The sequence below is a fragment of the Mugil cephalus genome, chromosome 1, assembly GCF_022458985.1.
Source record: "Mugil cephalus isolate CIBA_MC_2020 chromosome 1, CIBA_Mcephalus_1.1, whole genome shotgun sequence".
Taxonomy (NCBI): Eukaryota; Metazoa; Chordata; class Actinopteri; order Mugiliformes; family Mugilidae; genus Mugil; species Mugil cephalus.
In genome coordinates this window covers 15,329,686-15,357,677 of record NC_061770.1, presented here as the reverse complement: position 1 = coordinate 15,357,677, position 27,992 = coordinate 15,329,686, and the positions used below count along the sequence as shown (strand labels likewise).

At 40.5% G+C, this 27,992-nt stretch overlaps 2 protein-coding genes across 6 annotated transcripts; one reads left to right on the top strand and one right to left on the bottom strand.

Moving 5' to 3' along the window:
- Window positions 1-162: 162 nt before the first annotated feature.
- Window positions 163-8,789, top strand: tnnt2a (troponin T type 2a (cardiac)). Of its 5 annotated transcripts, none has more exons than XM_047591035.1 (15): window positions 163-336; window positions 417-486; window positions 643-653; window positions 1,228-1,242; window positions 2,599-2,655; window positions 3,625-3,654; window positions 3,766-3,923; window positions 6,391-6,454; window positions 6,624-6,740; window positions 6,852-6,929; window positions 7,012-7,122; window positions 7,206-7,315; window positions 7,408-7,498; window positions 7,594-7,634; window positions 8,541-8,789. In XM_047591035.1, exons 1-15 carry the CDS (start codon window positions 178-180, stop codon window positions 8,572-8,574), a joined length of 1,146 nt encoding a protein of 381 aa, XP_047446991.1. In that variant the 5' UTR covers window positions 163-177; the 3' UTR covers window positions 8,575-8,789. The 5 variants fall into 5 exon arrangements, with proteins under 5 accessions (XP_047446991.1, XP_047446983.1, XP_047447023.1 ...); XM_047591027.1 differs by having other exon boundaries at window positions 1,225-1,242; XM_047591067.1 differs by having other exon boundaries at window positions 180-336; window positions 3,884-3,923.
- A 2,998-nt stretch (window positions 8,790-11,787) lies between these two features.
- On the bottom strand, window positions 11,788-26,862 carry LOC125011642 (plakophilin-1). Its single transcript, XM_047590867.1, has 14 exons — window positions 26,506-26,862; window positions 23,184-23,305; window positions 20,068-20,244; window positions 19,761-19,954; window positions 19,462-19,603; window positions 18,950-19,157; window positions 18,264-18,432; window positions 17,939-18,056; window positions 16,293-16,457; window positions 16,031-16,207; window positions 15,510-15,663; window positions 15,215-15,407; window positions 15,041-15,125; window positions 11,788-14,194 (listed from the first exon to the last, which is right to left on the bottom strand). Exons 1-14 carry the CDS (start codon window positions 26,687-26,689, stop codon window positions 14,141-14,143), a joined length of 2,142 nt encoding a protein of 713 aa, XP_047446823.1. The 5' UTR covers window positions 26,690-26,862; the 3' UTR covers window positions 11,788-14,140.
- Window positions 26,863-27,992: the final 1,130 nt, after the last annotated feature.

Here is a 27,992-nt window from a genome sequence, read left to right as displayed (position 1 = left end):
GGATGTAGATAAGAGTTGTGTGCCTGGGTTTCGTCAGCTGTAAGGTGCCATACTGGATGTTATAAAAGGATGTGTGTGTGTGTGAATCATTGTCTGCGAGCGACTGTGGCTTTATCTGGATCTTTTGGGCACTGCAACCCGGCGGCCTTATATGGGAATGGTGATAATGTGGAGGACATGCTATCTAAAAAGTTATTAATAACACAACAAGAGGTTCTAAAGCCTCTTCTCCACAACTCACTCTGTTCCTTTGCCCTCGGACGGTCACCTCGCATCCCTGTTAGTGAAAGAAAGGACCTCTGCTTTTGCTCTCGTCCACTCCATCTTGGTCCTCAGGTAAGAGTCGAAGAACAAAAAGGGAGAGAAACAAAAAAAGAATTCAGGGTGGACTTACAGAGCTTGCGTTTAACGTTCAGATTCACCGCCGCACACCCGAACCTGCCCCGCCATGTCGGACAACGAGGAAGTGGTGGAGGAGTACGAGGAGTAGGTTGAAGCCTGTTTCTATTGTGTCTGTTTAAACACGCCGAGCACATCTGCCCTGTTTGAAATCTATCGCATGGGTTTTATATTATGAGATGATAAAGTGTCACCTTTTTGTGTTTGAGATATCCATAGTAATTTCGTGTTTGGTTTTCACAGGGAGGTGGAAGGTAAGAGCTCCTATCACCACTCAACATACACAGTATCATTACAGGTGTGACGTGCTGATAAAAACTAAACCTTTGCTGTTTAGACAAATGTTCTCTCTGATCTGAACATAGAAACCTGACAGTGGTGAGTTAGTGACTCACCCCAGCGTCACGCGAATTAAACTGAATCTCCTGTAAACGAAAGTGTGAAATCCACCTATAAATCAAATGCCAATTGCCTGGCGTATTGTCAGCTCAGCATTCATGATTCATATAGCTGTAGGTCAGGGCTCTTAAAACCTGTTGTAAATAAATAAATTAGTATTTCTTTACTGCTAAGCTGTTAAGACGTGCAGCATCAAGCGTTCGCATCATAAATTGTGGCATCAGCACTTGCAGTGTAGTTCTTTGCTTGACGTGTTAATGATTCTCATCTTATTATTATAATTATTATTTTTTTGCTTTGCTTCCGATTTATTTTAGAATCATTGGTTTTATAGCATATAACAAGTGTTTCTATCAACCTCGCCAGACGCCTGTATTTCCAATGTGCTAATCTTTCTCTGTGTACTTTCCCGACTGCGTGACTCAGAAGAGGAGGCCGCTGAAGGTATTTCCAGCATGAGTACTGACATTTAGCTCTGTGACACTTGGGGTCATCAGTGCATCAGCTGTGACCTTCATTACTCACATTTTAAGAAATTTTGCTTGACCTCTTTGAAAGGAAGCTATTCTTTCTTTCTTTCTTTCTTTCTTTCTTTCTTTCTTTCTTTCTTTCTTGTGCTTTGTTCTGCTGGCTGCCTCGCTAGCTGCTGGCTGTACTAACTAGTGCTTTGCTCAGCAGAGGAGGAGGAGGTAGAGGATGAGGTGGAGGAACAGGAGGAGGAGGCAGAGGAAGGTACTGCTGAAAATCTATATATATATATATAATTTTTTTAGATAGACTGAATGGACAGCAAATATAAGGCTGATTTTGTTGACGTGGCCAGTGCACACTTCAGTCTTCAGCCAATTAACTGTGATGAAACATTATTATGTGAATATGCACTGTGCAAAATTATTACATTACATGTCATTGTTATTAAGAAACATTGGGTGGAAGAGAAAGAAAAAAATGAAATAAATTACAAATAATCTTTGGTTACAAAAGCACACAGAATTTATTTCCATATATCCTCTAAAACTAGCAATACAATACAATACAATTCATAAATAATAATAATAATAATAAACATGCACAGTTACTGTAGATAGGTACATAAATTAATAAAATATATGGATTTACTTGTTTATTATTTTATTTCTTTATCTATGCATTTATATGCCTTTTTTAAAATTTATTTATTTATTTTAAATTGTCCTTGTTTGCCTTATAAAACTATGACTGTCTGTCACATTCCTCAACCATCAAATACAAAAGTTCACTAAGTCAGACTCTTACTGACCTACTGTCAGTAATGGAAATATTTCAGTAGCATCACCACAATATAATTTTTTTTGTTTTTTTTTACTTTGCTTGCGATGTTTGCTCTTAAACGCATGCTTTATTTATGGCACCGCCTGCAAGTCAGGGTTGTGTTATCACAGCTATCTGATCCAAAACCCGCACAGCGCACACACACGCAAAGACACAGCACTTCACCAGCCCTCGAGCTCCAAGCTTTAAATACCAGAGGTGGGTAGCTCATTCTGAGCTGACCTCCAATTATTGCCCCACACTCTCTGTCAGAGGAGTTTGTACAAACTCTTGTCTAATTTATCTGAACCACGGCGTCAGTTCAACAACCGCACAGCAGGAATGAGAGAAAACAGACCATTAAGTCAGGTTGAGCAGCTGTTCTCATTGTATCTCCCTGCTAAGGAAGACCAGTTGTTCAAATAAGGCAATGAGTCAATATCACGCCCTGAGAGTGTGAGATCTTCCCACAGTCATGTCACTTCTCTTTGCAACTACATTCTGTAACAGAGGCCCAGCAGGAGGAAGACAAGCCTGCTGCAGACGAGGAAGCTGACGGAGAGCAAGGTGAGGGGCTGTCAGGGAGGAAAACAAGTTGTGAGGTTGTCCCCGAGCGCTTGTCTGGAATATTTCCAGTGATTAACTGAGCGGGGTCAACCTAACAGCCCAGCACAGCGATGATGACGATGATGATTAATGTATTTTGTCACGCTCAACTGACTGTCCCCGACAGTTGGTAAGATGATCTAACACCTCAGCCATGTTTCACTTTGGTATGTGAGCAGTTCAGGTCTGGAGTTCAGATGAGCGTGTTTTCTTAGTATCCTCCCAGCCCTACATTGATAATCATACGGAAAGTCAAATTCATCCTTTTCCGTGTCATTTATTCCTTTAAACTGGCAAACGCCCACTGAACTGTCAGCTGATGTGTCAGAAACACACAATAGACAGATGAGAGTGAGATAGGCAAATGGTACCATATGACTTTAGTCAGGTTAATTCTAGACATATCGGCAGCATACGATTATCGCCTGTGTAAACAGGCAACGGGCTGGAAGACGTTTTTCCACTCATCCGAGTAGCTTCTCCAGCTTCTACGTGATACATCTTAAGCACATTCCATGAAACATCACAACAACATCCGAAATTGTTCAACCCTTTATGACGAAAGAAAAACTCATGGCATGCGTTTACAGTTTATGGTAAAGTGTCATTTAGAGGTCACGAATACCGTGCCTGCTTTGATAAGAGACTGCTCATTATTGAGACCTGTTTCTCGGCAGCCTCTCTTTCAAAGTGTATTTATAGTATGTGACTATATATTCCCACTTCTGAAACACATACTGTCACAGATAAGCAAGCAATGCTGGAATCCCCAGCACTCTAGTGTGGTCCTTCTCTTTATCTCCAAGAGCTCTTCTATATCGTCCTGCCCGTCAGCATTCCTGAATCGCTATTAACTGAGATGCAATCATCACTCATTGATCAAACACAGAGACAAAATCCCACAAAAGTCTTTGTTTTTATTTGTTTCAGATGGAGACAGAGAAGCAGAGGACGGAGGAGGTAACAACTGTTTATCTAAACTAATGTTTGTGAGACTACTGTACACAGGCGAACTCAAGCACAGCATGAGTCACGCCGATGACAATAAAGTCTGCTAAATTGGCATTCCAGCTGTTAAACACACACAGACTACATTGTCAGTACTTGCCGGAGATACCTGGCAGGATTGGAAGATGTTTTGGTGTGGCCTTGGTGAACATGTGTCATCTGCGTCTTCTCTTGCTCTTAGAAGAAGAGGAGGAGGAGGAGGAGGCCAAGCCAAAATTCAAGTAAGTGACGCCCATGGATGAACACACAAACACAAACACCCACACCCACACACACACACGCACACACACGTATTCATCCATCTGAAGGATTTAAACATTTAGAGCAACATTGTGCAACTTTTGATGAGCAGTTGCAACAGCGGCCTCTCTTATTCCAAGTTTCTGGCTTGTTAAACTGGAGAAAATTCACTTTCCACAGCAAAAGGCGACTTTGGTAATGATAGTGAGTGGTAGTAATTGGGCCTTTCGTAATTTTTCAGAATTTCTGCATAAAAAAAAAAAAAAAAAAAAAGATTCAAAACAGCAGATCTTCACACAAGTCCTCAAAGTAGATGCAATCAAGCTAAGGAAATATAAATAGTATACTTTTACGTGTATTTGTTGAAATAAGGAGAAAAAGCCAATATTACCAATATTACATATCTCACTGTTACACATATGTGCAACTCTTAGAAAAATTTGAGTCCTACTGTTCAGAAGTGTTTCAGTGTAATCATGCCAAGGTGGTGTTCATTACCCTGATTTCTTTGAAAAGAAATGTGGAAGATGGCACGGACAAAGGAGCTTCCTGAGGACGTTAGAAAAAGAGTTGTTGCTGCTAATGTGGCTGGAAAAGGTCAGAAAACCACCGCTAAAGAGTTTGGAGTCCACTGCCAGACAGATTATGAACAGATGGAGCCATGGGATTAGTAAACCAACAAAGACCACTCCAAAAGCAAGACGCATTATAGTCTGAGAGGCCACAAAGGGTTACTTCTTAGCAATGAAAGGCCTAGCTGGGCTTCTGCCAGTGCTGTAGCTCACCTGACTGGTAGTCAGAAACCATGACTAAAGCCCTCACAGCATTGGTGAATGCCATCCTCTCTATCTCACCATATTACTCACGGCCTGTCTTCACTTAAACATGATTCAATAAAGGCACAAACGGTCAAAACGGTTAAACAAACAAACTAGTGGTACGTGTCTTCAGAGGACTGAATCACCGCCACCAATGAAATGAAAATGTAATTCCTACATCAAACTTCATTTATCCAAAGCTGCTTCTGCATTCATTTCACACTTGACCAAGCTGGCTAACTTGGCTTGTGATGGAAGTCGTCATCTTTGGCAGCACAGACAAACATCAAGCATGTACACCAACACACAAGACGTAGCAAAAAAACTACTCACTAATCCAACAGGAAGAAGGCTGTTTTGGTGTCTGTCTTACAGTCTTCTCTTTAGTTTCTTTTTCTGCCATGATCTGCCATGATGTTCTTGTGGAGAATCTCCTTTCTTAGCTTTTAGCACTGAATAGCCACAAAATTAGCTTTTAGCTGAATTGATTATTTAAACCAGTACTAAAGAAACAAAGTGTTAAATGGTGAGGTTAAGAGGTGGTGGTAGTGTATGTGTAGCTGCATTTAGGATTCTAAAATCTGATTTCATGGAATCATAGACATTTCTTCTGATTTATGATTGTAAACGGTAACTTTGTATGGAGCAGGTTTTACTCGAGTAGAGGACACATAAGGATATAAATATTAGTGCTCACAGGGTTACTTTTGATTATTTGCAATTAGGCCTACATATCATTAATTTTTAATCTATGATAACTGTGTTTTATTTTGAATGAGCAAACAGACTCAAGATAGAAGAGAATATATATGCACTTGTCTAATCTTCGGCAATTTCAACAAAACCACTTGAAATAGCTTCAGAACTTTTTGTCTCTGTCTTTAAACATTTCTCCACATTCCTCCCTTTTCAATTAACTTGTTGATATTGTCCAAGAGGAGAGCTGACTGCTTCTTATTTACCATGTTACAGTTTCTCACACGGAACAGTGACTGCAGGAGTGGCCAGATATTTGCAAGTGAGCATTGCCTGCGTTAGCTGACGTGCTAGCAGAAGCCCCCAAAAAAATGTTTGCTTCACATTAATGTGGTATTTTAAACTGGAAAATGCCATCCTGTACAGTGTGCATAATACTTTATGTTGGTTGACTGCCCCGTCTTGTTTTTTTTTGTTGTTGTTTTTTTTGTACTCAAATTTCCCATGGAGAGGTCCAACGTGTTGTTTAACGTCTTCCATCTTTATCAGCTGCTGCCTGTCACTACCGGATCAACCGCCCATTTGAGCATGCGCAACAGTAACACTACTTGGACAAACTGCCCGAAAACCGTTGCCAGAGACGTTCAGAGTCATTCTGTGCTGCAGATGGGTTAATTGCGTTAAAAATTTTACTCAGATGACGGATTAATCCGTTAAGGTTAAGGTGACAGTTCTAATAAATATAGGTCCAGACTTGACATTCAGCATGCACAGACAAATACGTTGACATTTGTTTGGCATCTTGAACGCTTTCATTTCGATCCTCATGCGCCCATCAGTGATCATATTATCTTTTCCTGTTTAAATGACATCCTTATATGAACTCTTAATACCGCTGTTGTTTACTCCATTTCCTCTGTTATATTTTCTTCAGGCCATTTAGCATGCCAAACCTCATTCCTCCTAAGATCCCAGATGGAGAGAAAGTGGATTTTGATGTAAGTGACTAATTGGAGACAGATCAGAGGTATTTTTTACCTTGGATTACCTTACCTTTGTTTAAGCGCCCTTTTAGTTTTTGAGACAAAAGATCAATGTGTGTTTTTCCTCCCATATTCTGTGTTGCTCTTAACACATCAGAGTGCTAAACTGTAACTACCTCTGTAGGACATCCATCGTAAGAGGATGGAGAAGGACCTGATGGAGCTCCAGACATTGATCGAGGTTCATTTCGAGAGCAGGAAAAAGGAAGAAGAAGAGATCATTCATCTCAAAGAAAGGATTGTAAGTGTTCTTCACAACAGCCAATCAAACGCGAACCAATTCCCAAAACCACAGTGTTACAGATCTGCTCTAAGATCTGTTGTGACCGGATGTGATGACCTGTCTATTCAGGAGAAGCGTCGCTCGGAGCGAGCGGAGCAGCACAGAATCCGTAGCGAGCGAGAGAAAGAGCGTCAGAAGCGTCTTGAGGTAAAGTCGTGTTCTTCTTTGACATAATCCATGCAGCTGCCTTAATTTCACTGGTGGCCTCTCTGGTTTCACCGTTCTTCAGGATGAGAGAACTCGTAAGGAGGAGGAGGAGGCCAAGAGGAAGGCAGAAGATGACGCAAAGAAGAAGAAAACCCTGACCAGCCTCCACTTTGGGGGCTATATGCAGAAGTTGGTGAGTAAGGGGAGGGTTTAGTGAGGAGTTTTCCGTGAAGTTAAAATAGTAAGAGCCATGAGCCCTTTTGAAAATTCTTACAGACAGAGAAACGGAGTGGTAAGAGGCAGACGGAGAGAGAGAAGAAGAAGAAGATCCTGAGTGAAAGACGCAAATCTCTGGACATCGAGAACATGAGTCAAGACAGACTCAAGTAGGTGGAGAAATATCGTGTCACATGCTGTAGAATTTGTTGTTATAACGAGCACAGTTGTTCCATCTCATTTTTCTGTTCGTGCCTCACAGGGAGAAAGCTAAGGAACTGTGGGAGTGGATGTACCAGCTGGAGGCAGAGAAGTTTGAACTGCAGTACGAATTCGCCATGCAGAAGTATGAGGTGGGTGCACAACAGGACATGACATATCCCTGGAGGAAGACGTGGAGTGCGGAAGACCTTGCTTGAGAGACATTTGCATGTTTTCTTTGTTTCAGATTAACGTGCTGAGGAACCGTGTGAGCGACCATCAGAAAACGTGAGAATGAACTCTGATATTATTATTAAGAGTTAGAAGATGAAAAGAAAGAAGGCAGAGTTGCCACCTGAGAAGGCTGAAATTTTGGTGTATTTGTTTAAGTAGTGTTACAAGCGCCAATGCAATGATTTTTTTTTTTTTTTTCACGCTGTAAGTCTTCGACCAGGCGTGTCAAACTCATTTTAGTTCAGGGGCCACATTTAGCCCAATTGGATCTCAATGGGGCCAGACCAGTAACAGAATAGCTTATTAACTGGTAAATGAGGACAACTCCAAATGTTTCCCTTTGCTTTAGTGCAAAAAAGTACAGCTACATGTAATGAACAACCATGAATTTCTTAAGAAGTGCAGGGTGCAAGTGCAATTTCTTATTTTATCTAATATTTTCAACTGATTTCTTCAGTGTAATTTTTGCAAATTTATCTGAAGGGCCAGATTGGACCCTCTGGGGGGCCAGTTTTGGCCCCCGGGCCTTATGTTTGACACCTCTGTTTAGACCAAAGAAAATAGACTGGGCCAGCCAACCAATCAGAGCAGCCATTCAGAGTGTCTTAAAGAGACAAGCGGCAAATGTTTTTAAGTGTTCCTGACAGAGGAGGTAGATGCTGCAGCAATGTATAGAAAGGTTCAATTTAAGCTTACCTCGTAGTGACATCCCTGCGCTAATTTTACCAGTCTTGAAAACCTCATGAGTCCCCGAGGCTGTTACTTGCTCTAATTGGGTAAAGCGGGTCACAGATGTCAGCCTGTCACACATGTCAGACATACATTCAAAGAATGTTTGAATATAAGTGGTGACAACCTTGGAATGGGAGGGAGAGGGGATGGGGGCTCAAAATGGAAACTAAATGAACATTCATTGTTTTTGTGCCTGAAACTTTGCACCTATTTTTTGCTTTGGAACAGATCCAAGAGGACTAAGAGAGGCCTGAGGAAATAGGACAAATGAGCAGCCCCATCCTGCAACTAATACCTTAAAACAAGGCCTGGTTTTTCTGCCACACCCAAGAACCCCTCCTATTGCCCTAATTCCACCACCTATACTGTAAATTTTACCTTCATGTCCCTCTGTGGTTTTCTCCTTTCCCACCCCCCATCCTTTGAACTGAGAGGAAGGATTTATGAATGTAAATAAAACCATCTCAATTCATCGGCCATCACTTTCTTTTTTGCTCTGTCAGAGTGTGTGTATGTGTGCAGTTACGTGCGCACAGATAAAGAGACTAAATGTGTAAGAGAAAGCCTAAGGCAAAAAACAGCTCAGAGACAGGCTTTGACTTGACTACGACTGACATGATCCTTATTTCCATTCCACAGAACCTCAGTGGGAAAATCTACACAGAAAAAAAAGTAGTTCCTTATACTACGTCCCAACTTCCTTATCAAAACATGCTGATGCCAAACTAAATCCAAAGTCACTTTAGCTTAGCTAATCTCCCTTAACATTTATTATTTTAGTATTATTTTTGGTTCCTTTCAACTTGAAACCTCAAGCTACCTCTAAAATCCCATGGAGTATTGGCAATTCATTTGGCGTTGCAGTGTGGGTTATAAATGGTGCCCAGGCGATGTTTAAGGTAAGAAAGCAAAATGTTCTGTTCATCGTGTCCTTGTGGAAAAGAATAAAATGAAGCAGGGGCAACAGTTGATGGTGATTTGAGACATGATACTGGCAACGTCCTGATGAGCGGAACCAAAGAAAGATAAAAGTACTGTCACATGGCTCTGAAGATTAAAAATAAACAAAGATGGTGATTTATTTAGTTATCCAAGAACCATGATCAAACTCACTCATCCAGTCAAAGTCACTAGGAAGGAACAGAAATGACAAGGTGCAGGGGAATCAAGAGATCCAAAATATGAAACTATGCCCGTAGCAATAACAATACTTTTACTTTAATACACTACCAGTCAAAAGTTTGGACACACCATCCCATACTCGTGCCTGGTAGTGTAAATGCTTTTTATTTCATACTTGTCTTTTTGCTTTCATTCACTCTGGGGAAAAAACAAACACATTCATTAGGGATTTAAAATTTTCACCGAACCCGTTCATTCAGACCTTCACACTAAATTTAGCAGGTGAAGTGGAAGGCTTTCACATTGCTTTCATAGTTTGTCTCTTAGTCAAAGAACTGCCTGCACACACGCCACGAAAACTCTTCAGGAATGAGACCAGGGGCTAAATACGTTGCAGACATCTACAAGAAATCAGTGAGCACAGATTTCAGCGCCTTCCATCATGTCCTTCTACTGTACAAGCAGACATGTATAAAGTACTAGAGATCCAGATTTGAGTAAAAGTACAAGTATTCTATCAAAAAAGTGACATGAGACACCACACTTTTTCCTGAATACTGCTGTCATGTTGGTGCGCACAAGAGAAATGGTGAAAAGGAAAACGCCAGCAACCGGAGATCGATGACCAGCTTCAACTGCTCGAAAACAAAACAAAAATGACACACCCTTTCCTACTGATGGAAACATGTATCCCATCAACCAATCAGGAAATGACACGCCAATGGTTACTAAGGATAGTTTTGTAAATGGTTGTACAAAAATGTGTGATGCATTTCCTGCATTTTAATGGAAATAGTTATAAATAGCTTAGTTGTTTGCTAAATTTGTTCATAAGCTTTAGAAATTTACACTTAGATTTGCATTCTAAGTTCTAAAAATGGGTGGTTCAACATCTTTGTGGTTTTCACAGTGAAAAATCTAACTTTTTCCTATTTTATGGTTTTAGGTCCATTGTTTTAATACAGTTTGTAAAAAAAAAAATGTAAGATGACACAGGTGAGGTTGAGCTGAAAATAGTGAAACCAAACAAGGCAAAGTAAACCAGTTTTAAGATGAAATATAAAGATTAAACCTGGACTCCAGAGGGTAAAGCACCACACTTAAGTGGAAGTACTAAAGTATCCAACATTTTTCGTACTTAAGTATTGCAAATAGTTTGTTTTAATATTTACTACCAAAGTACTGAAAGTAAAAGTACAAGTATTGTGTTATGTAGTTATTAAAGAAGGTGGTCAAAAGTTTCAATATCGTTAGGGCCATGGGGCAACGCACCGAGGCCCTATTGTTATACTGCGTGTTTCTTCCTTTTTATTTTTCCCCTGTCTCCTATACATTTATGTTACACACACAGGTGACTTGTGTGATTACAGCTCCTCAATATTAGTACTCAGTGAAAGATGGTTACGTGTCTATCTGATTAGCTCTGGTTGTGGGTTTGATTCCCATGTTGACAGAAATGGTACCCCTGTAAGAAGCCTTTCAAAATTTCCCAGAGGGAATTTTGGAGTTGTTTATATTGTTTCAAATGTTAAGTCTAAAGGACACTCACAATCCCTTGGCTGTAGCAGCAGGACAAGGACAGGAATGTACGAGACAGAGTATATGTACAGTCACTAACCTCAGGAGTAGGCTGTCTTTTCACAAAATGCTACATGAAAGATGAAAGCAAATTAAGTTTAAATTGCCTGTTTGGACGCTATATTCAACTTTGATGTAAACAACCTTTAAAACAACAACGTTAGAGAGAGCTCCCACCATTGAGACCCAACACAACGATAAGCTAAAGTTAGCTAGCCAACGTTAGTTAGGTTAGGCACTAACATTCGCCAATAGTAACCATAACTTTGAGATACAGTTGTATGAGCGTCTTGCTAGCTCGACGATAACTAGCTAGCTAGCTGTCACTATGGCATTAGCCCATTTTAGCCACCTTGGAGCAGACATATGTACCGTTTATGCTTGTTTATTTTTGCTTGTAGGAGGTCGGGTGGCAGCCATCTTGACGGACCTTGTTTCCATGGTTACAGTTGCTAGGGCGTATGTTTTATCTATCTATGTATCAATGATTGGGCAATGACCGTTTGGGGGCGGGGTTTGGCAAAAGGTAGTGACAAGCAACGATGCTGCGCATTAAAAGTATTGAACTCATCGAAAGTGTGTAGTGAAGTAAAAGTGGAAGTAGGGCGTAGACACAGCACTTTAGTACATAAGCACAGTAGTGAAGTAGTTCTACTTCGTTACTACAGATCTCTGTGTACAAGCATGAAATGGGCATACACATTTCAGATGTTAGTTATCACAGCCAAATGCTTAAAGAACATTGTTGAAGAAAAAAAGACCACAATTTACAAAGTTGTCTGCAAATATGTTATTTATTCTATGTACAGACTCAGCGCCATGGAATACTCCCAATTAACCGCCACAAACAGACACATTTACCTAGAAATACATCAAATGCAATACTGACACTGATCCTCCCCGCAAGGCAAAGGAACCTCAGCACAGCTATGTCACAAGCATAAAAGCAGTCGCACCTGCCTCATACCGTGTGTCCCTGGCAAGTCTCCACAGTTGCCAACCAAGTCATTGCAAGGCAGGAATATTTTAGTGGTCTGAAAATTTAAAACCTGTTTTGAAAGAACAAGGCTGCAGTTTGGTTATGAGAGCAAATACCCTGTAAAGCCCCCTTAAAGCTTAAAATGAATAACAGCAAGAATACTAGCTTTTTTTAAAAAAAAAAAAAAATAAAAAAGAAAAAGAAAAAAAGCCTGGGCTGGTGCACACATGACTCATGACTTCTGTTTCAGGGTGTAGTCAATGTGATCTCATGTGCCTCCAGATGTTGTTCCAGTCTTTCTTTATATCCACTTTCTCTGTTTACAAATCAAACCATAACAAAAAATGAAAAAACAAATGCAACATTCATTTTGTTAATTTCAAAAGGCAGTCTTTTCATACAGAAATGTGAGAGAAAAAAGCAGTGAGGCGGTATAAACAAATAGTCCAGTATTGAGTTTCGTAAATATGCTTATATACCATCCAGCCAAAAACTAGTCAGGGTTGAGTTGATGTGTAGCGCTTCCAGTGCAGCACAGAGATAGGAAATAAGAGGACCAAACTAACTAACCCTCCTAACCACACTTTTTTTTTTTTTTTTTTTTTTTTTAACCTGCACAAAGAAGGCACGGGGGTAGAAGACGAATTGTGAGTTTACACATCCCATAAACCCAATACAAACTGAAATCGATGTGCTGTCTCTGGAAGAAACAAAGTGAGGCTGACTGACTGTTATAATCAATGTGCAGACGTGACGCGCTCTCACAAGAAAGCGTGTACATGTACATTTCTCCAATGTCGAACCATCCTTTACCCTTTTAAGGCGGGCAGAGGTTCCGCTTGTCTTTTTAAAACTGCATTCAACATTATAAATTGAAACTTGCAAATGTTTTGTTTCTTAATTTTACTTTAAGACTGGTACATTCAGTATGAAAAAGATATGTACACCCACTGGATTCAGCCGGTCACAAATATAACATTTTCACCCTTTTTAGCTTCTTGTACAAAGTTCGCAAGACCACAACAATATGACAGATTGGGCAGACACATTTCACAGCGATGCCGTTCATGAGTCTGAACCATAGACTGTATAAATATGGACGACATCTCGCCATCTTTCCTGGCATTGGCTAAACTGACGGGGATACGGGCGGCACCAACTTTGCACAACTTTGGAGCCAAAGTCTGCACAGAGGACACAACCACAGTTCTGCCAGACTCACTCACGTTTAATTAATACTGGAAAAGGAAATGTTGGATTTTACACTGTATTTGTTTTTTTTTTTTATTATCCCCCCTCTTTTTTTTTGTCTTTTACAACTCCTGTTTTTATAGCGTTATAAATAAAACTGAAACTTTTACTAAAGATTGACACTAGAACATGCTTCAACATTATATTAACTACCTAAAATGACAAAAACCATCCTTGGAAAAAACAAAAAACAAAAATTACACACACACACACACATATAAATTTATATATATATATATATATATATATATATATATATATAATATATATATATATATATATATATAATATATATATATATCACACGTATATTTGAGTATTTTAGTACCACCCACTAACATTTAGGAGGTGGAGCTTATTTCCTACACTGCAGCCAGTCACCAGGGGGAGTTCTACACTTTTGAGGCGTCCATCTTTATACAGCCCATGGTCTGAACAATTGCTTTAATATTTCTCTGCAGAACACACCGTCTGTCCACACACACTTGATCTATCGAAAATACTCGCACCCATTTACATAGACAAAGAGAAACATATCCAGATTAATTACATATACCGCGGGGTTATTCATGAAATTAAAAGCACTCTTGATTATATACAATGTGTGAATGACTCATAATTGCTAAGCTCTTTCAACTGTTATTAATGAAGACTGTTATTTTGCTGCCCCCTCTGCAAGGGTGTGTCGGCAGCACCGTCTAAACATGCCGGTTTCCATCTGCAAGCACAGACATGAGCGCATGGAGAAAAAGAGAGAGAAAAGACAGGCACAGGAAAAAAAAGCTTTAATCGTTCTGATTCTAAACCTGAATCTGAATAAATGCCTCTGAAAGCATTCAGAAGTAATTCCCACATAACAGGCTGCATTTTGCCATTCCGCTCACGTTCACTAGTCAAACTAGTCGACATCTGTGGTCAAGTTCTTGATAAAGTCTGTTCTCCCGAGGCCCAGCTGTGGGAAAAAAAAATAAATAAATTAGTTTAGTGAGTTGGACAAATGCACATCGCACATATGTTCACAAATAAAAGTTTGCACTTCAACAACAAAATATTCTCTAGAGCTCGAAACTTAAAATAAAAGCATTCCAGAAAAGGGAAAATGTTTGCAAAATGCTCCCATTTCACTTATTTATTTGACTCTCGGTGCAAAACAAATAAAAAATCTCACGTGTTTGGAGAGTTAGAGGTGTACAGGTTCAATTCAGTTACTTTGGGCGACCAATCAGTTCATTAATCCATTAAATGAAGTAAGTTTTGTGAGAGAAAAAAAACAAGTCAAATATGACTACTTTGTCCTCGATTCGGGAAGTAATGTAATCCGTCAGCAGCTTAACGGAGCCTCCGGTGAGTCACTCGCACTCAAGCTTTGTCTAAGCTTTTCTTCTCTTCTCATGATACTACAAACATAGGTGCTTGCACTCCTGTTGCATCTTAATAAAATGTTTGATATTCCTTGTCTTCCACCTCTGACCCCAGTTTGGACCTCATTTTCACTCCTCTCCCATTTTCTGTTTAATAGTTCTCTTTAAAAGAAAAAGACTGCAAACCAGTCGGCCTGGATTCCAGTGTAATTGTTTCTGGATCCAGAGATGTCTTGGGTGTGGTAGAAGGGGAGGGAAAATGACTTTGCAAGGCAGAGGAGCGATAATAAACACCCACACCCATTTAAAGTGCCTCCCACAGCTCATGCAAGGCAATTTGAAAACGGGCTAACCCAACACAGGAAAACAACAGGTTCATGCTGATTGCGAGACTTTAACACATTGACATCCGCACATTTTGCAGTTCTACTTTTTACCTTTTTCAGATGGCTTTGCAAATTCTTTCCATTCCACAAGCTGAACAGCAGCACCGAGGCAGCTTTCTTGGCTTTGGGAAAAGTCCTGAGACAGAAAATAGGGCCAGGCATTGAAGCTCGTCACTGCTATGAAAGTTGAATACATCTGGAGATATTATATTGATAAAAGCTCACCCATCGTCTTCTTCGCTGAAATTAGACACTGAATTGATCATTTCGCTACTGATGTGCTTCTTGCCGAACTCAGTGTCTGCCATTATCAGTCTCCGTGCTACGTTGTTCGCTGCTGCCATAGTGTCATCATTTTTTCCCATGTGAGAGGCGCCGAGGGAGAGGAGGCCGGTGAGCTCAGGTAAAATCTGCTTTGCTGCAGTGAAGACAGTAAATTAGTTTTATGTGCACTCACTAAGTCAATGTACCTGCAAACCCGGAATGACTCATTCATTCTCAATATCATGCGTCTACCTACCCATGGTGGTCTGCAAACTGCTGGTCTGAGACATATTACTCAACAGGCACATGACATTCTTCTGGAGGGTCGGGTTGGTCGACTTCATCAAAACGGCCAAGGTAAACAAAGCATCGAGCTTATGGACTAGGACCTGGCTCACAACTTGGGAACCCTGAAACCCGACAAAGAGGGAACAAAAAAATATTTGATCCTATGTCTCAATTCATTCAAACAGCCCACATGTACACCACGGAAACACAGGAGCACCTCACAATCCAGCTTTGCAACTCTTTAACACTTAGATTAAATCGCATTTCATTGAGTTACTTGTTTCTCTAAAAACCTGAATAATTGGAGAGAAAAACTCCACCCTTTCTCACATTAGTAAGAAACGCTGTGACCTGTACCATTGTGCTCCTAATGCCACCACCTCTCGGTCGGTTTTGTGTTCCGTGTGTCATAAATCAGTCTGAGATAATCCCACTTGTATTATTCGTTGCGAATCTCTAAGCCTTGTAATTATGTTTTTTTGTACTTGCCACTTTCTTGCTGGCCGTGAGATTCTGCAGAGCACCACTACAGGCCTCTAAGGTGGTATCCTTCTGGGACGAGCCAAGCAGGGACATGTAGGCCGACAAAGCTCTGGGATGACACAACCACCTCACTCCTGACGGGGCACGGTCCTCTAGCATACCTCGAGATACGTCAAAGGGAAACTGAAAAGAGAGGATAAAGGAATCGAGCCCATGATTTGATGGAGTCTCAGAAAAAAACAAAAAAAGTATTGTGTTTGAAGCCCACCTCATTTTGAGCCTTGCTGCTCCTGGGGCTGAAGCATCCGACTGGACTTTTCTTGCTGTCGTTACTGTCCCCTCTGTGAGGTTGATAGTCCTTGAAACTGTCGGGCAACATCTCCTCCAGCTGGTAGGACAAATTCTGAAGGATGCATGCACAGTTCTCCACAGACTAGAGGACAGGAAAGGAAAGGTTATTTGACTTTACTGTCAAATTTTTATCCACTACATCTACACTGCAAAAAAGGAATTGTATCACAGAAATACATCTTATATTCTGTTCAGAGGCAAGAACTTTGTGCTCATTTTAATAACATTGTGCTTATTTTAAGAATTTTTGTGAAGCAAAAAAAGCTTAACCCATTGGCAGATTTTTTCTGGAAACAAGATGATTTGCCTGAATATGAGAATATTTTGCTTCTCTCTAGTTATGCCGTTTTTTGCCGAATACTAGTCATGTGCATGTTTGCCAGTGTGTTGAAAAAAGAAAAAAAATAACGACAAATATAAAGTAAAAATAAAATTACATGACAAACGTTAGCACTGGGATTTCAGTGGTAATCAGTAAGAATAAATGTTTGCCGCATGTCAGATAAACATCAGGTCACGAAGGTGTAATTAATATGAGCCGCACTGCTGGAGAAAACATTGGTTTATCTTGTTCATGTGGGTTTACTGAAGTACTTTAGTAAAAACGAATTATTTCCAACTGGAAAAACCTGACAATATTTATATTCTGACTAATGTTTCGGGGGGTTCTTATGTCTTATTGTGTCATTTTATTTAGCTCCATGTAAAAAGTTCAGTTGGAATCTGTATTAATAATAATAATAATAATGATAATAATATTAATAATTATTTGTAATGGAGGCAGCGAGTAAAAAATATTGCATACTCTTCCTCTTTTTCTGTACTACAATACTTTACTACGTCAGTAAATGGAGACTGTGTAAACTGTGTACAGCGCACAAGCACAGACATACAATTAGGGACACATCCATACCCAAAACGTCTACAAATTAGCAGGTACGCATAAAGGATAATTATACACACATGCAGAATATGCTTGAACGTACAGTACATTAGTAGTATTACTATTATTATTATTATGGGCGAGTTTAAAGTTCACATGCACTCACAGCAGCATGTCCACATACGTGTATTCATGCTTTAAAATCCAGAGCGACTCGTGTGAACTAAGCTAGTATACTTCACCAGACAGGAACACAACCGTAGCAGTTGTCGCCTGCTCACTCATAAAACTGCAGGTCCTGACAAACATATGAATAATCTTTCATTATAAAGGCGGCGGTGCTCAGTTTTTTTTTAAAGTATAACTACAGTACAAGCACTGTTGTTATACTTGTCAACCAGTGCTCGTCCCCATCTGTAGATTGTTTGTTTGCACTTGTCCAACGGAGTCCAAACTCAAAGCATGGCAGCTTGTAATAAAATACAGTAGAAAAGTGGAAACTGAGATATTTAAATAGACAGCAATTGTATCACAGAATTATATATATATGTTTTAAGACATAAGAGACTGTATGGTAAATTTCCTTGTCACAGCAGTGTGGAATTAGACAAGAAAATATCCAAAACACAATATCAAATTTTAAAGAATTTGATGGAAAATGTTTGGTGGCAAACGGTTACCTTGTCATCAGGGTTATCCTCCGCAACACAGGACTGGACGTAACTCATGAGGGAGTCGATGAGGCCAGGGATTTTTCTCATCGTCTGCCTGTCACTTTGCTGACCAGAGCTCAGGTTCCTAAACACATACCATTAATTCACCACTACTCACTGCATACTAGACAATTACTGATCTCATAAAGTACATAATCCTTCAGTTTAGGTGAAAACACACTTAAAACACTTTAACATTCACTGATCACTCATGCCACAAGGCGTATCAGCCCTTCAGTGCATCCAGAACTAGGCACTGGTCTAAGTACAGATCTGAAAGAAGTATCCTCACCGCAGGCATCCTGTAGAACAGTAGAAGACCGCTGGGTCTATGTGGCTTGTGGCGGTGCTGTCCGACCAGCTGGTGAACGGGACAATCACGTTCTCAGTCAGAGCGGGTAGTGCAGTACTCATAAGTTCTTGCTTCAGTTCATTGGCAGAGGACAAATTCCACAGCAGGCCTACATGACAGAAGAAGAAAACAAGTTTTTTGTGCATCTGATCGTTACAGAATGAGCCCGTCTATGGATCATCAGTGTGGGTTGCCTTATCCCTTTATTGATATTTGGATGTATATTAAGCTGTATACTTATAATAATAATAATAATAATAATAATAATAACAGATGTAATACTATTTATTGTTACATTATTTTTCCTTATTTGCTAATGAATCAAGTAAAAAACTATGTATTCCTATAAGACCATGTTTGGAAACACTGGGGTCTTACTCATGAACAATTTTTTATACCACACTCACATTTATTTTTTTCTTCTTCATAATTTCTTTTACAAACCTCAAGCAAAAACAGGTACTTGATTTCATGTGAAGAGTTACAACTATGCAATGCATCAGATGACTACACAACAAAACATTTTATATAGGTTTAAATATAAGACATACCCTTCTAACCCTAACCCTGGAGTAACCGGCAACACGCAACACTGTTTGTAGTGCGGCCTCAATAAAATGTCCTACCAGCGATTTGTTTCTGGGTCTCAGTAGAATTTGTCTCCTTCAGCAGCCGCAGGGCCTTGGCTATGCCACCAAAGTGCTGAACCTTCAGCTTGTTGTTTCTGTCCTTAAACACCAGGTTCCTCAGAGCCCCAGCTGCAGCCTGGCTCACGCTTGGGTTGGCGCTTTCCAGCAGGGTCACCAGAGGACCGATACCATTTAGTTTTAGGACCTGGAGCAGAGCAGAGCAGAGCAGAACGGTGGAGGGGAGAAGGTACAGAAAACGTGAGACTCGAAGGTGTGGCAATAGACTGACGACACTGAAAATTACAAGCAGAGGTAGAAGCCAAGTGTGATGATAAATGCTCTCCTCCCTTCCCCCTTAAGGTAGGTTACACAAAGGTCTTTGTGGTGCACTCCTCCTCTTTCCTTACTACACAGTGAGACAGCCAACACTACAGTGTTTGTGCACATGCTTAGAGGGTGTGTCTACATAAAGGAGCGTGTAGAGTATACTTTGGAGCGAGTGCTCAGACCTCTGGTTTGACGCTCTCCTCGTTGAAGGAGGCGTATTGGATGAAGGTGGCTCCACGCCGCTGGTAATTTTCGTCAGCGGAGGACAGGTACTCCACAGCCTCGTTCAGAGTCAGGTCCGTGAAACTCATTGCTGTGCTTACCCTGCGGAAACAGGCACGGGAATTCAGATAATAAGAGAAGGCTGAAAATTACAGCAATTAGCCTCTTCCGTGTTATGCAAATAGCACAGGCTTATTTTGTGATGTCATTTAAAAGATAATGAGCCGTATCTGAAAGTCGAAGGGAAAGGTGAACTCACGCTGATTTCTGCTCTAGTTTGGATGTTTTCACTGTGCCCATCTTGCTGTCGTTTTGAGAGTTGGCAGACAGTGATCGGACAAAACGCGTCTGGCTGTTGGTCATCGGTTTGCCATTGGTCGCGGACGAAACGCTGTATCTATTTACTCGAGTTTGAAGGGTGTTTTGGTTCTGGACCATCTGTCCTTTGGGTCTCTGGAAAAAAATAGTAGAAGTTTACAATGTTATTTTGGCGCATTTCTACGTTATGTATTGCATAAAATACAATACATAAATACAAAATTGTTAAAAGAAATAAAAAGGGTTACCATGATAGATGCCTGGCCAGGTGAAAAGGGAAAAACCAAGTTTGGGTCACTGCGACTGGGTTTCAGGCCATTGGAGCTTTGACGCCAGTTGTTCATTTGCCAGTCCTCTGTGCCAGAAGTCCGATATTTGCCTGAAGGGACTTTAGTGGATTGAGAACGAAACTTCTTACTGGTTGCCTGAAAACAAAGAACAAATGGTTCAATAAGTTTTCTTACTGTAAATAAAACATTTTCATTCAGTGTTCTTTGAAGGATGACAGGTATTGAAATAATATAATATAATATATATATAATAATATAATATAATAACCCTGAGGCTTCTCTGCAGAAAAAAAAAAAAGGAGAAAGTAGGTTTTTTTTCACACAGACAGATTTCAAAGACATCCCCAAGGCAAAAGATCTTGAGCCGACAAAATCCCTGCATACCTCTTCTTTTTTCCAGTTTGCATGGGGGTAGCAGAATACACCGAGCTATCACACAAACTGAGGAAACATAATATCTGTCACTGGACACAAACACTGGCTGTATTATGAGACTGCCGGTGCAGTCGAGCAGTTTCTCACAGAGGTGCATTGTGTGGACAGGTCCCAGGGAGGGCTCCTGTTAAACATGGCCTCTGCAATCTTGATGCATTTACCAGCCCAGCCCCCGCTTTATTTACCACCGATATATGATTTGCTTCCCCCTTTTTTTGGATTTGCATGCGTGTTCTCGTGTTTGTGCGTGTATACTTAACACACTAACTCAGGCTTTCCCATTACAATGACAGAACATATCTTGCTAATGCGTCACTGATTAGTCATTCCCGCAATCAAACATTAATCTCCTATTGGCGCGTTTGAAAAAATAAATAAAAATAACAAACTGGCTGAGGATAATATCCTCATCGGTCTCTAAGCAGCGGACATGTTGTAGTTTTAATGAGGGAAATGCATCAGGACGGGATATCGGCTAACGAGGAAGCAGGCAGCACAGACAAACATTCGAGACAGTTGTCTGTCTGTGTACCGACTCTTTGCTGATTCAAACCAGACAGGTTGCTCAGCTGCTATGCACGTGAGTTATACCTAGCAACGAAAGCATGGTGATAAAGGAGGTATCTGTCAACAAATGCTTTATAAGAACAGCGTGTTCACTCTTACGGTGGCGCTCACTTCGCCTGGGTACAGCCTGGCTGAGGCACCAGACCCCTCCACACGTCACAAACAGCACACGAGAAAGATGCAAATGCAGCAAAGCAAACACAAGGCACACAGACAAAAGGCACAGTGTTGCCTGGAACGCAGTCAAGTAAAAAAATAAATAAATTAATAAAATAAAAAAAATAATAATAAAAACTACAGCATTGCTGGATTCAATGCAGTTTCAATTATTTGAAACGAGTCCATAAATCTCGCAGGATATGCTTGTTTACTGAAATGATATGACTAACAATTTTGGATGATGGTGTCGCTAATGAAAGGAGCCTTGGTGACAGTGACTCAGTTTCATTGGTTTTCCATTTGGTTTGTGTTTCTGACATTTGCTGAATCAACAAAGTGAGATTCTCGACTGGAAACTGGTTTGCAATCAAATCATGCCAGCAAGTTCTCAGACCACACACCTTTCAACACGGCATTCATTTTGATTTCCAATAACACTATTGTGTTAACAAACACTGCCCACAGACACCACCCACCAGAGAACTGGGCTAGTGGGAGTGCCAGATCAAGTCTCCAGGAACACACTTTTGCCATGACGGCATATGAACATATTCGTACACTAAGTGAATACAGCACCAGGCGCATTAACGTAGCGGTTGAAAAATGAGTTTCCTAAACACAAGCAGGGAACCTTTGATCTGATTAAAATAATTTTGGCACTCCATAAAGTCTCAGCAAACAGAAACTGGAGTGGTTACCAATATGTCTAGACCTGTGTGTGTATCAAAGACATTATCTTATTACTTTAATATTTGGGGGTGCATCAGGCCACTGCAGGTAATGTTACAACTTAAACTGCAATTAAGGATGACCATTGTCTGTTATTGTTTGAATTCTTCACATGGACAAAAATAATGTAACGTACTGTATCAGGGGTTGAATTCGACATTCACACCGTAGCAGAGACGTATTTCATGATGCGATGATTATTACCACTAGACATGCCTCACGTCGCAGTCAGTAGGTCAGGGCAGGCCAGTCCATAAGCTAACGCAAATTCACACACGTACACAAATGACTCCCATGCTGAAGTCAGCATTACACTTCTATTAGAAGCTGGGAGGCCAAGATTGCAAATAAGTTGAACTCATCCTGACTCTTACTGAAAGGACTGTGTCATTCTGCACACACGCACACGCAGGTAAAATACACAATGCGTGTATACTTCGTTAAAGCCTAATTTAACCAAAGAGACGATGCACACGTATGAGCACCTAACTGGTTTTGGATTAGTGTTATGAGAGGACATGTGCCCACATCGTGACTTTCAGGCAACATTAACACCTAAAAAAACTGTCATAAATTACCTCTGACTGAGGGCACTCCCATGCGGATAATTAATAGACGTACTGAAACACCCTCTGATTGTATAACGTCTCCAAAATCTGATTTCTCACACCTAAGTTTAAAAAGAAAACCAGTAAGGTTGGAACGAAGGTTGGCATGAGTGTTGGCAGAATGGTTGGCAGAAATCTAAGAGGACTAAACATGCAGAGCCATGCCATGGCTCATTGCACTGGCACGGCACCAGTTTTCGAAGCCAGTTCCAGCGTTTCAGGATTATCTTTAAGGAATAAAAACGTCTTTACTTTGCAGATAAACATCGGAAGGCAATAACACTCACAACGTCCGTTCAGCCTGATGCTGTTGGTTGATTGAGTTTAACAGAAATCTGAAAACGGGAGGAACGTGTGGATTAGATTCGGCGAGGAAAAGGTGCAGACGTGCTCAGTGCTCGTATAGTGATAGATTATTGTGAGCAGGTCGTGTAAGAAGAAGAAGTTGCGAAACATTTGCAACCGCTGCAGAACCACCGTCTGTTCGGTCCTTTAATGCAGCATCAGTTTTAAGGGAGAAAAACCTGTGCTCTGATCAACAATCCAAAACCCTGTTAGATAAGAGAGAACTTTTACCGATTTGCCGTTTGCTGTTGTCATAGTGGAGGTGGTGCGGCTGAAGGTGCCATTCGCTTTGAATGGAGAGAATTTGAACGATCGAAACTCGCCATCTACTGTCCCCATCTGAGGATTTGGGCCTGTAAGAAAAAGGGAGAGGAAGAGTTAAATACAGACAAATCCAGTAGATCTTCCTTTTTCACCTACAGCCAAGATGTTGGCTGTAGGACATATAACAAAACGAAAACCTGAAACACACCTCCACTAAAACACACATCAAAACCCTGTACAACGACAATTTGTTGTCTTTAAAAGGGCGTCAGCATTACAAAAGTTCCCAACTTTTTTATTGATGGTATTTTTTATATCTGGGTACGTTAATTCTGCTTGCCGGAGAGTTGCAGAGCTGTAGAATAAACCCTTTAAAATATTTTAAATGCTGACTCTCTTTGCTCTACCTCTGTGTTTAGTATAGTATAACAAAGTGTAGACATTTAAAAATACTATAGGATGCATGTGTGCCAATCCTGTAATTAACCACCAAGGCAGACATGACATCGCTACTAGTGCATCGACTTTGTATTAGATTTTGCACCTAAGCGTAAGGATACCCAGACTCTGCACACAGCCATCATGTTTTAGCGCTCTGTCTGTCGGGCAGGATGATTCATGCGCATGTGGTCTAGCTGTGCCAAGCGACTGTCTAAACTAACAAAAAGGCCTTAAAGGTTTAATTATTAATGTTTTGTCTCTTGCATGCTCTTTGTACCGTACAGTCATATCTTGTTTCAATTTTATGCCCAGATTTTTTCAGACATCTGCCTCTGAAACTGCAGCTGCAACCCGAACACGATGACGGTTAGGTGACAGCACCGACGTGTCTTTACAGAAATATTCTCTGAACTTAGACGGTTTCTGGATAGGGCCGACAAAAGACGCAAGCATACCCACTTCTGAGAACTAACTCCCTTGTGAGGAATATAGAAATTCAGATCACAGATGACAAGTATAAACAAACATTTCTTAGGATAGGAGAGCTCTTGTTGCAGACCCAGAGCTACCTGTGGCCTCTCACCTAGCTTCGTCTTTGTGGTTAAGAAAACATGCTTCTCCTCCACCTTCGACTCTCTGACTGCTATGTACAAAAATGCAATCACCTCCAGAAGTGCCATAGATCAGTATCTCAGCACCTTGAAGCCATAAGAGTACTGGCGCCACTTCAGAAACATGAGAAAAAAGGCTTTCCAGCAATTTTGTTGACGGCTCTTTTGCATAGCGACAGGCCTTTTTAACGAAAGCAAAATCCATAACGGTATAGTTCGTCACAGCAGCGCAAACGAGTACTATTCCATGAGACTAGTAAGCTGTGAAGGGTGTTCAAACGATTATATATGTTTTTTTGACAGTTTCAATGTGAAGAGCAACCTGTCGACCTCAGGGTTGTGTGCAGCTCAAGCCCCGTGGCTGTTTTTCTTCAAAGTATGTCAACTGTCACCGAAAGATCCTCGGCTGAATTTCAGAAGTTTGCTTTTTGTTCTAAAAGTTTCGGTGTGTGTTCAATAATGATAACGGAACAAAAGAACAAAAAAAACTGAGCTAAAGAGTATTTATTAAAAGTATATTTTCTACACCAAATGTGTCATATTTGATTCCCTCTGTCTGCAGAATTGTAACTCTTAACTGCGTGCTGCAAACAGTTGCAAGTATGTTGATGAGTGTTCGATTTGCCCTAATGTCTTGTCTGTCATTTGGCCTATTTCTGTTGTTTTCTTTAACGAGCTGTATTTGATGTTTCAGGTTGCCTTTTAACATCTGGCCAAGGAAAGCAGATGAAACTAGCCTCCTGGCTAATTCTGGCTCATTTACGATTTATAATTCCTGCAATTTAGCATTTATTAATGTGCATACAAATAAACCAATAAATAAATATTTGGTCTCTCCCCGACACAGACTTTTAAGCTGAAAGAAAATTATGCATTTTTAGGACCACATGTTGCGTTCAAATTCAAATGTTGGATCAAAGCCTAAATATACCACAAGCAGCGCTTCTGTTGTTTTCTGGAATAAATTATTTTTTTATGCTTTTCATACATAATCTATTGTCTATCTGTCATTTCTAATCCTCTGACGAAGGCTGGACGTGCCTTTGTCATTTTCGCCACACCACCTTTAACTGCTGCACTGTTGACACCTTCACGAAGTCCAAGAAATATTAGGTCTGAACCATCACATCTGAATTCAATAGGAGGTCCTGTTTTCTCTTCACGAGCTGCAAACATTTAGTTTCTCAATCCTGTTGAAGCTCAATAAAGCCCCTTGCACTAAAGCCAAATACCGCAGCTGTTTTGAAAGACTAAAATCTAATTTTCGACAACTATGTGTTTTTTGTTTTTAACCAGAAGAGCAACAGCTCAAAATAAGTAGAGTTTGACAGTGTTGCTCCTCGAAACTCTGAGGATCACATTTCACACATTTCAGCTCAGCTTTACCAGTCACTGGCTAACACGTCTCTATATTACTCGCTGTCACTGCACTGTGCGTGCTGTCACCTTGACGACCTGAATTAGTCACTTGTCACTTAGTTCTCCACATGAGCATCTTTCTCATTCGATGTCTCACACTAGACCTGATAAGACTGCATGTTTACACCTGAAGCCTGCAAACAAAATATTGAAGGTGATTAGCTGGCAAGCAGGAAAATCGCAGGTTAATCCGTCATTGGGCACTCGTTGAAATGCTTAGAAATTCTAAATTTCAACCACAGCATGCTATTGTAGTGCATTTTTTTAAATTAACTTTTTTTTTTTACTTTAAAATTTCATGCAGAAAATCAACATTTAATAAATTCACCATTTATGATTCCTTGCCCTTAAGTGGTAAACAAATGTAAACACGTAGACCATTAGAACATAAGTGCTGATTCAGACACTTGTCAACATATACATTATCACATCAGACAACTTTAGGACGCTTCTTCATGGCACTTAATAAAGCAGTCAGACTCAGTGTTGGTGCGGAGGTGGACCTAGCCGACCTCACCGCTGCCTTCAGGTTTGCTCTGGAGGTTCCAGGCTGAGACAATTAGTATTGTTATTGAAGCTGTATAAATAAAATTGAATTGAATTTAAAATGTGTACAGAAGTTCGCATATCCCTTGCCGCATAAAAGGTAACGCCACTTTGGAAGATGCTACGCGGCACCTTTAATGACGCACTTTTCACAACACGGAAAAGCTTGAGTAATACCTGACAAGTGTAATTCGAATTATAATAGGATAGACTTTAAGACAAGTAAAGAGTCGAGGAAGTCGTAACATATTCATGTGAAGCTGTTTCCGTACTTGTTGGAGAGGAAGACATGGTGCCGTTCCTTCCCTGTTTGGACTTGCTCCTCTTGATGGAGTGAACCTGCTCCAGCACGCGCTGCTGTCTCGAGCCCCGCTTGTTGTCTGAAGGCACCGCGAGCGAGGTGTCCTCCGCGCTCCCGGTGGCCGTCGCCGACCGCAGCGGTTCCCGAGTCATCATCTTCCCGACTGGGCGACTCGGTCCGTTTCCAGAAAGCGCAGGCCCGCAGGAGGAGCAGGAGACGAAGAAGCGCAGCTACTAGTGCAGCCGGGGTGCCAAGTATGCAGATGGCTTAAAAAGTTCCCAGAGCTGTGGCGGTGGACTCCACCCTCGGAGCCGCGCCCCGTGGAGTACAGAGGAGTGATCACACACAAACACAGGGTGTGGAGTGAAGGGACGAGCAGCCAAACGCCCTCAATTCTGGTGCGCAGCACACCAAGAAAAAAAAAAATAAATACATTTTTAAAAAAGCCTTCCCTGCATTTAGAGCATGTTTCCACTGTGATCATTCCAGTAAGGAATAAAAATGGTAGTTTATTTCGCACTACTAGCTGCACGCCTTGGCTTTTTAAAATTAAAAGTTGTCACTTTTCATGATACTATTGAGCTCCATGATGTCAAGTTTTTTTTTCGTTTTTTTTTTTATGTATCTTGTTACTTAACTCAGGCTTGGAACAACAAGTGTTGGTGCACCTTGTACCATTAATATTTAATTTATGCTTATGTTTTTTTTTCGTTTTTTTTTCTTTGTCTGTCCAACTTGTATTTTTCCATCGTTTTGCTCAATCACTTTAACCCCTAAATGTCCCTTAGATGACCAATAAAGCCTTGTCTTGTCTGCCCCCACCTGTGTTCTTTTCTATAAATAAATAAATAACACTGTTCTGTTCATGATAGATTTGAAATGGTGCGCCTGCCATGTGCACATGAAGTTCTGATTTTGGGTTATATGGCTCTGGCAATATTAAGGATGGCTCCCTCCCTTCTATTCGGGTGTAATTGTGTGAAATGAAATCATTTTATTTTTGATTTCTCACTTCGCAAATAGAGAATGTCAATTTTACTTAAAAATCTCACCGTCCCATATTGAAGCTAGAAGGATTTCATAGAGATCTCAATGACAAAATCTGGGGATACAACCACGGCATATTTAAAAACACTGTATCCAACATTACAAAAGGATCTCTGTGTAAAAACAAATGGGCAAATTCCACCCTAATACGTTTTCAGTGATCAGGAAAAAAAGAAATACTGCTTTAGATGGCAGAGAAGTATTGCACAAATACTGATCATACTGTCAAAACTGTGTACTATTATTTATTATAAGGCATTTCTTATAAGACAAGTGCACAAGACACATCTGCATGCAGATACATTTTAATGTGGGCTGGATTAGCATGCACTTGATGGTGGATAATTGTCACCTAAGACATAATGAAACCTGGGAGGATGAAATGATTAATGCCAAAAATATTGTATAAGC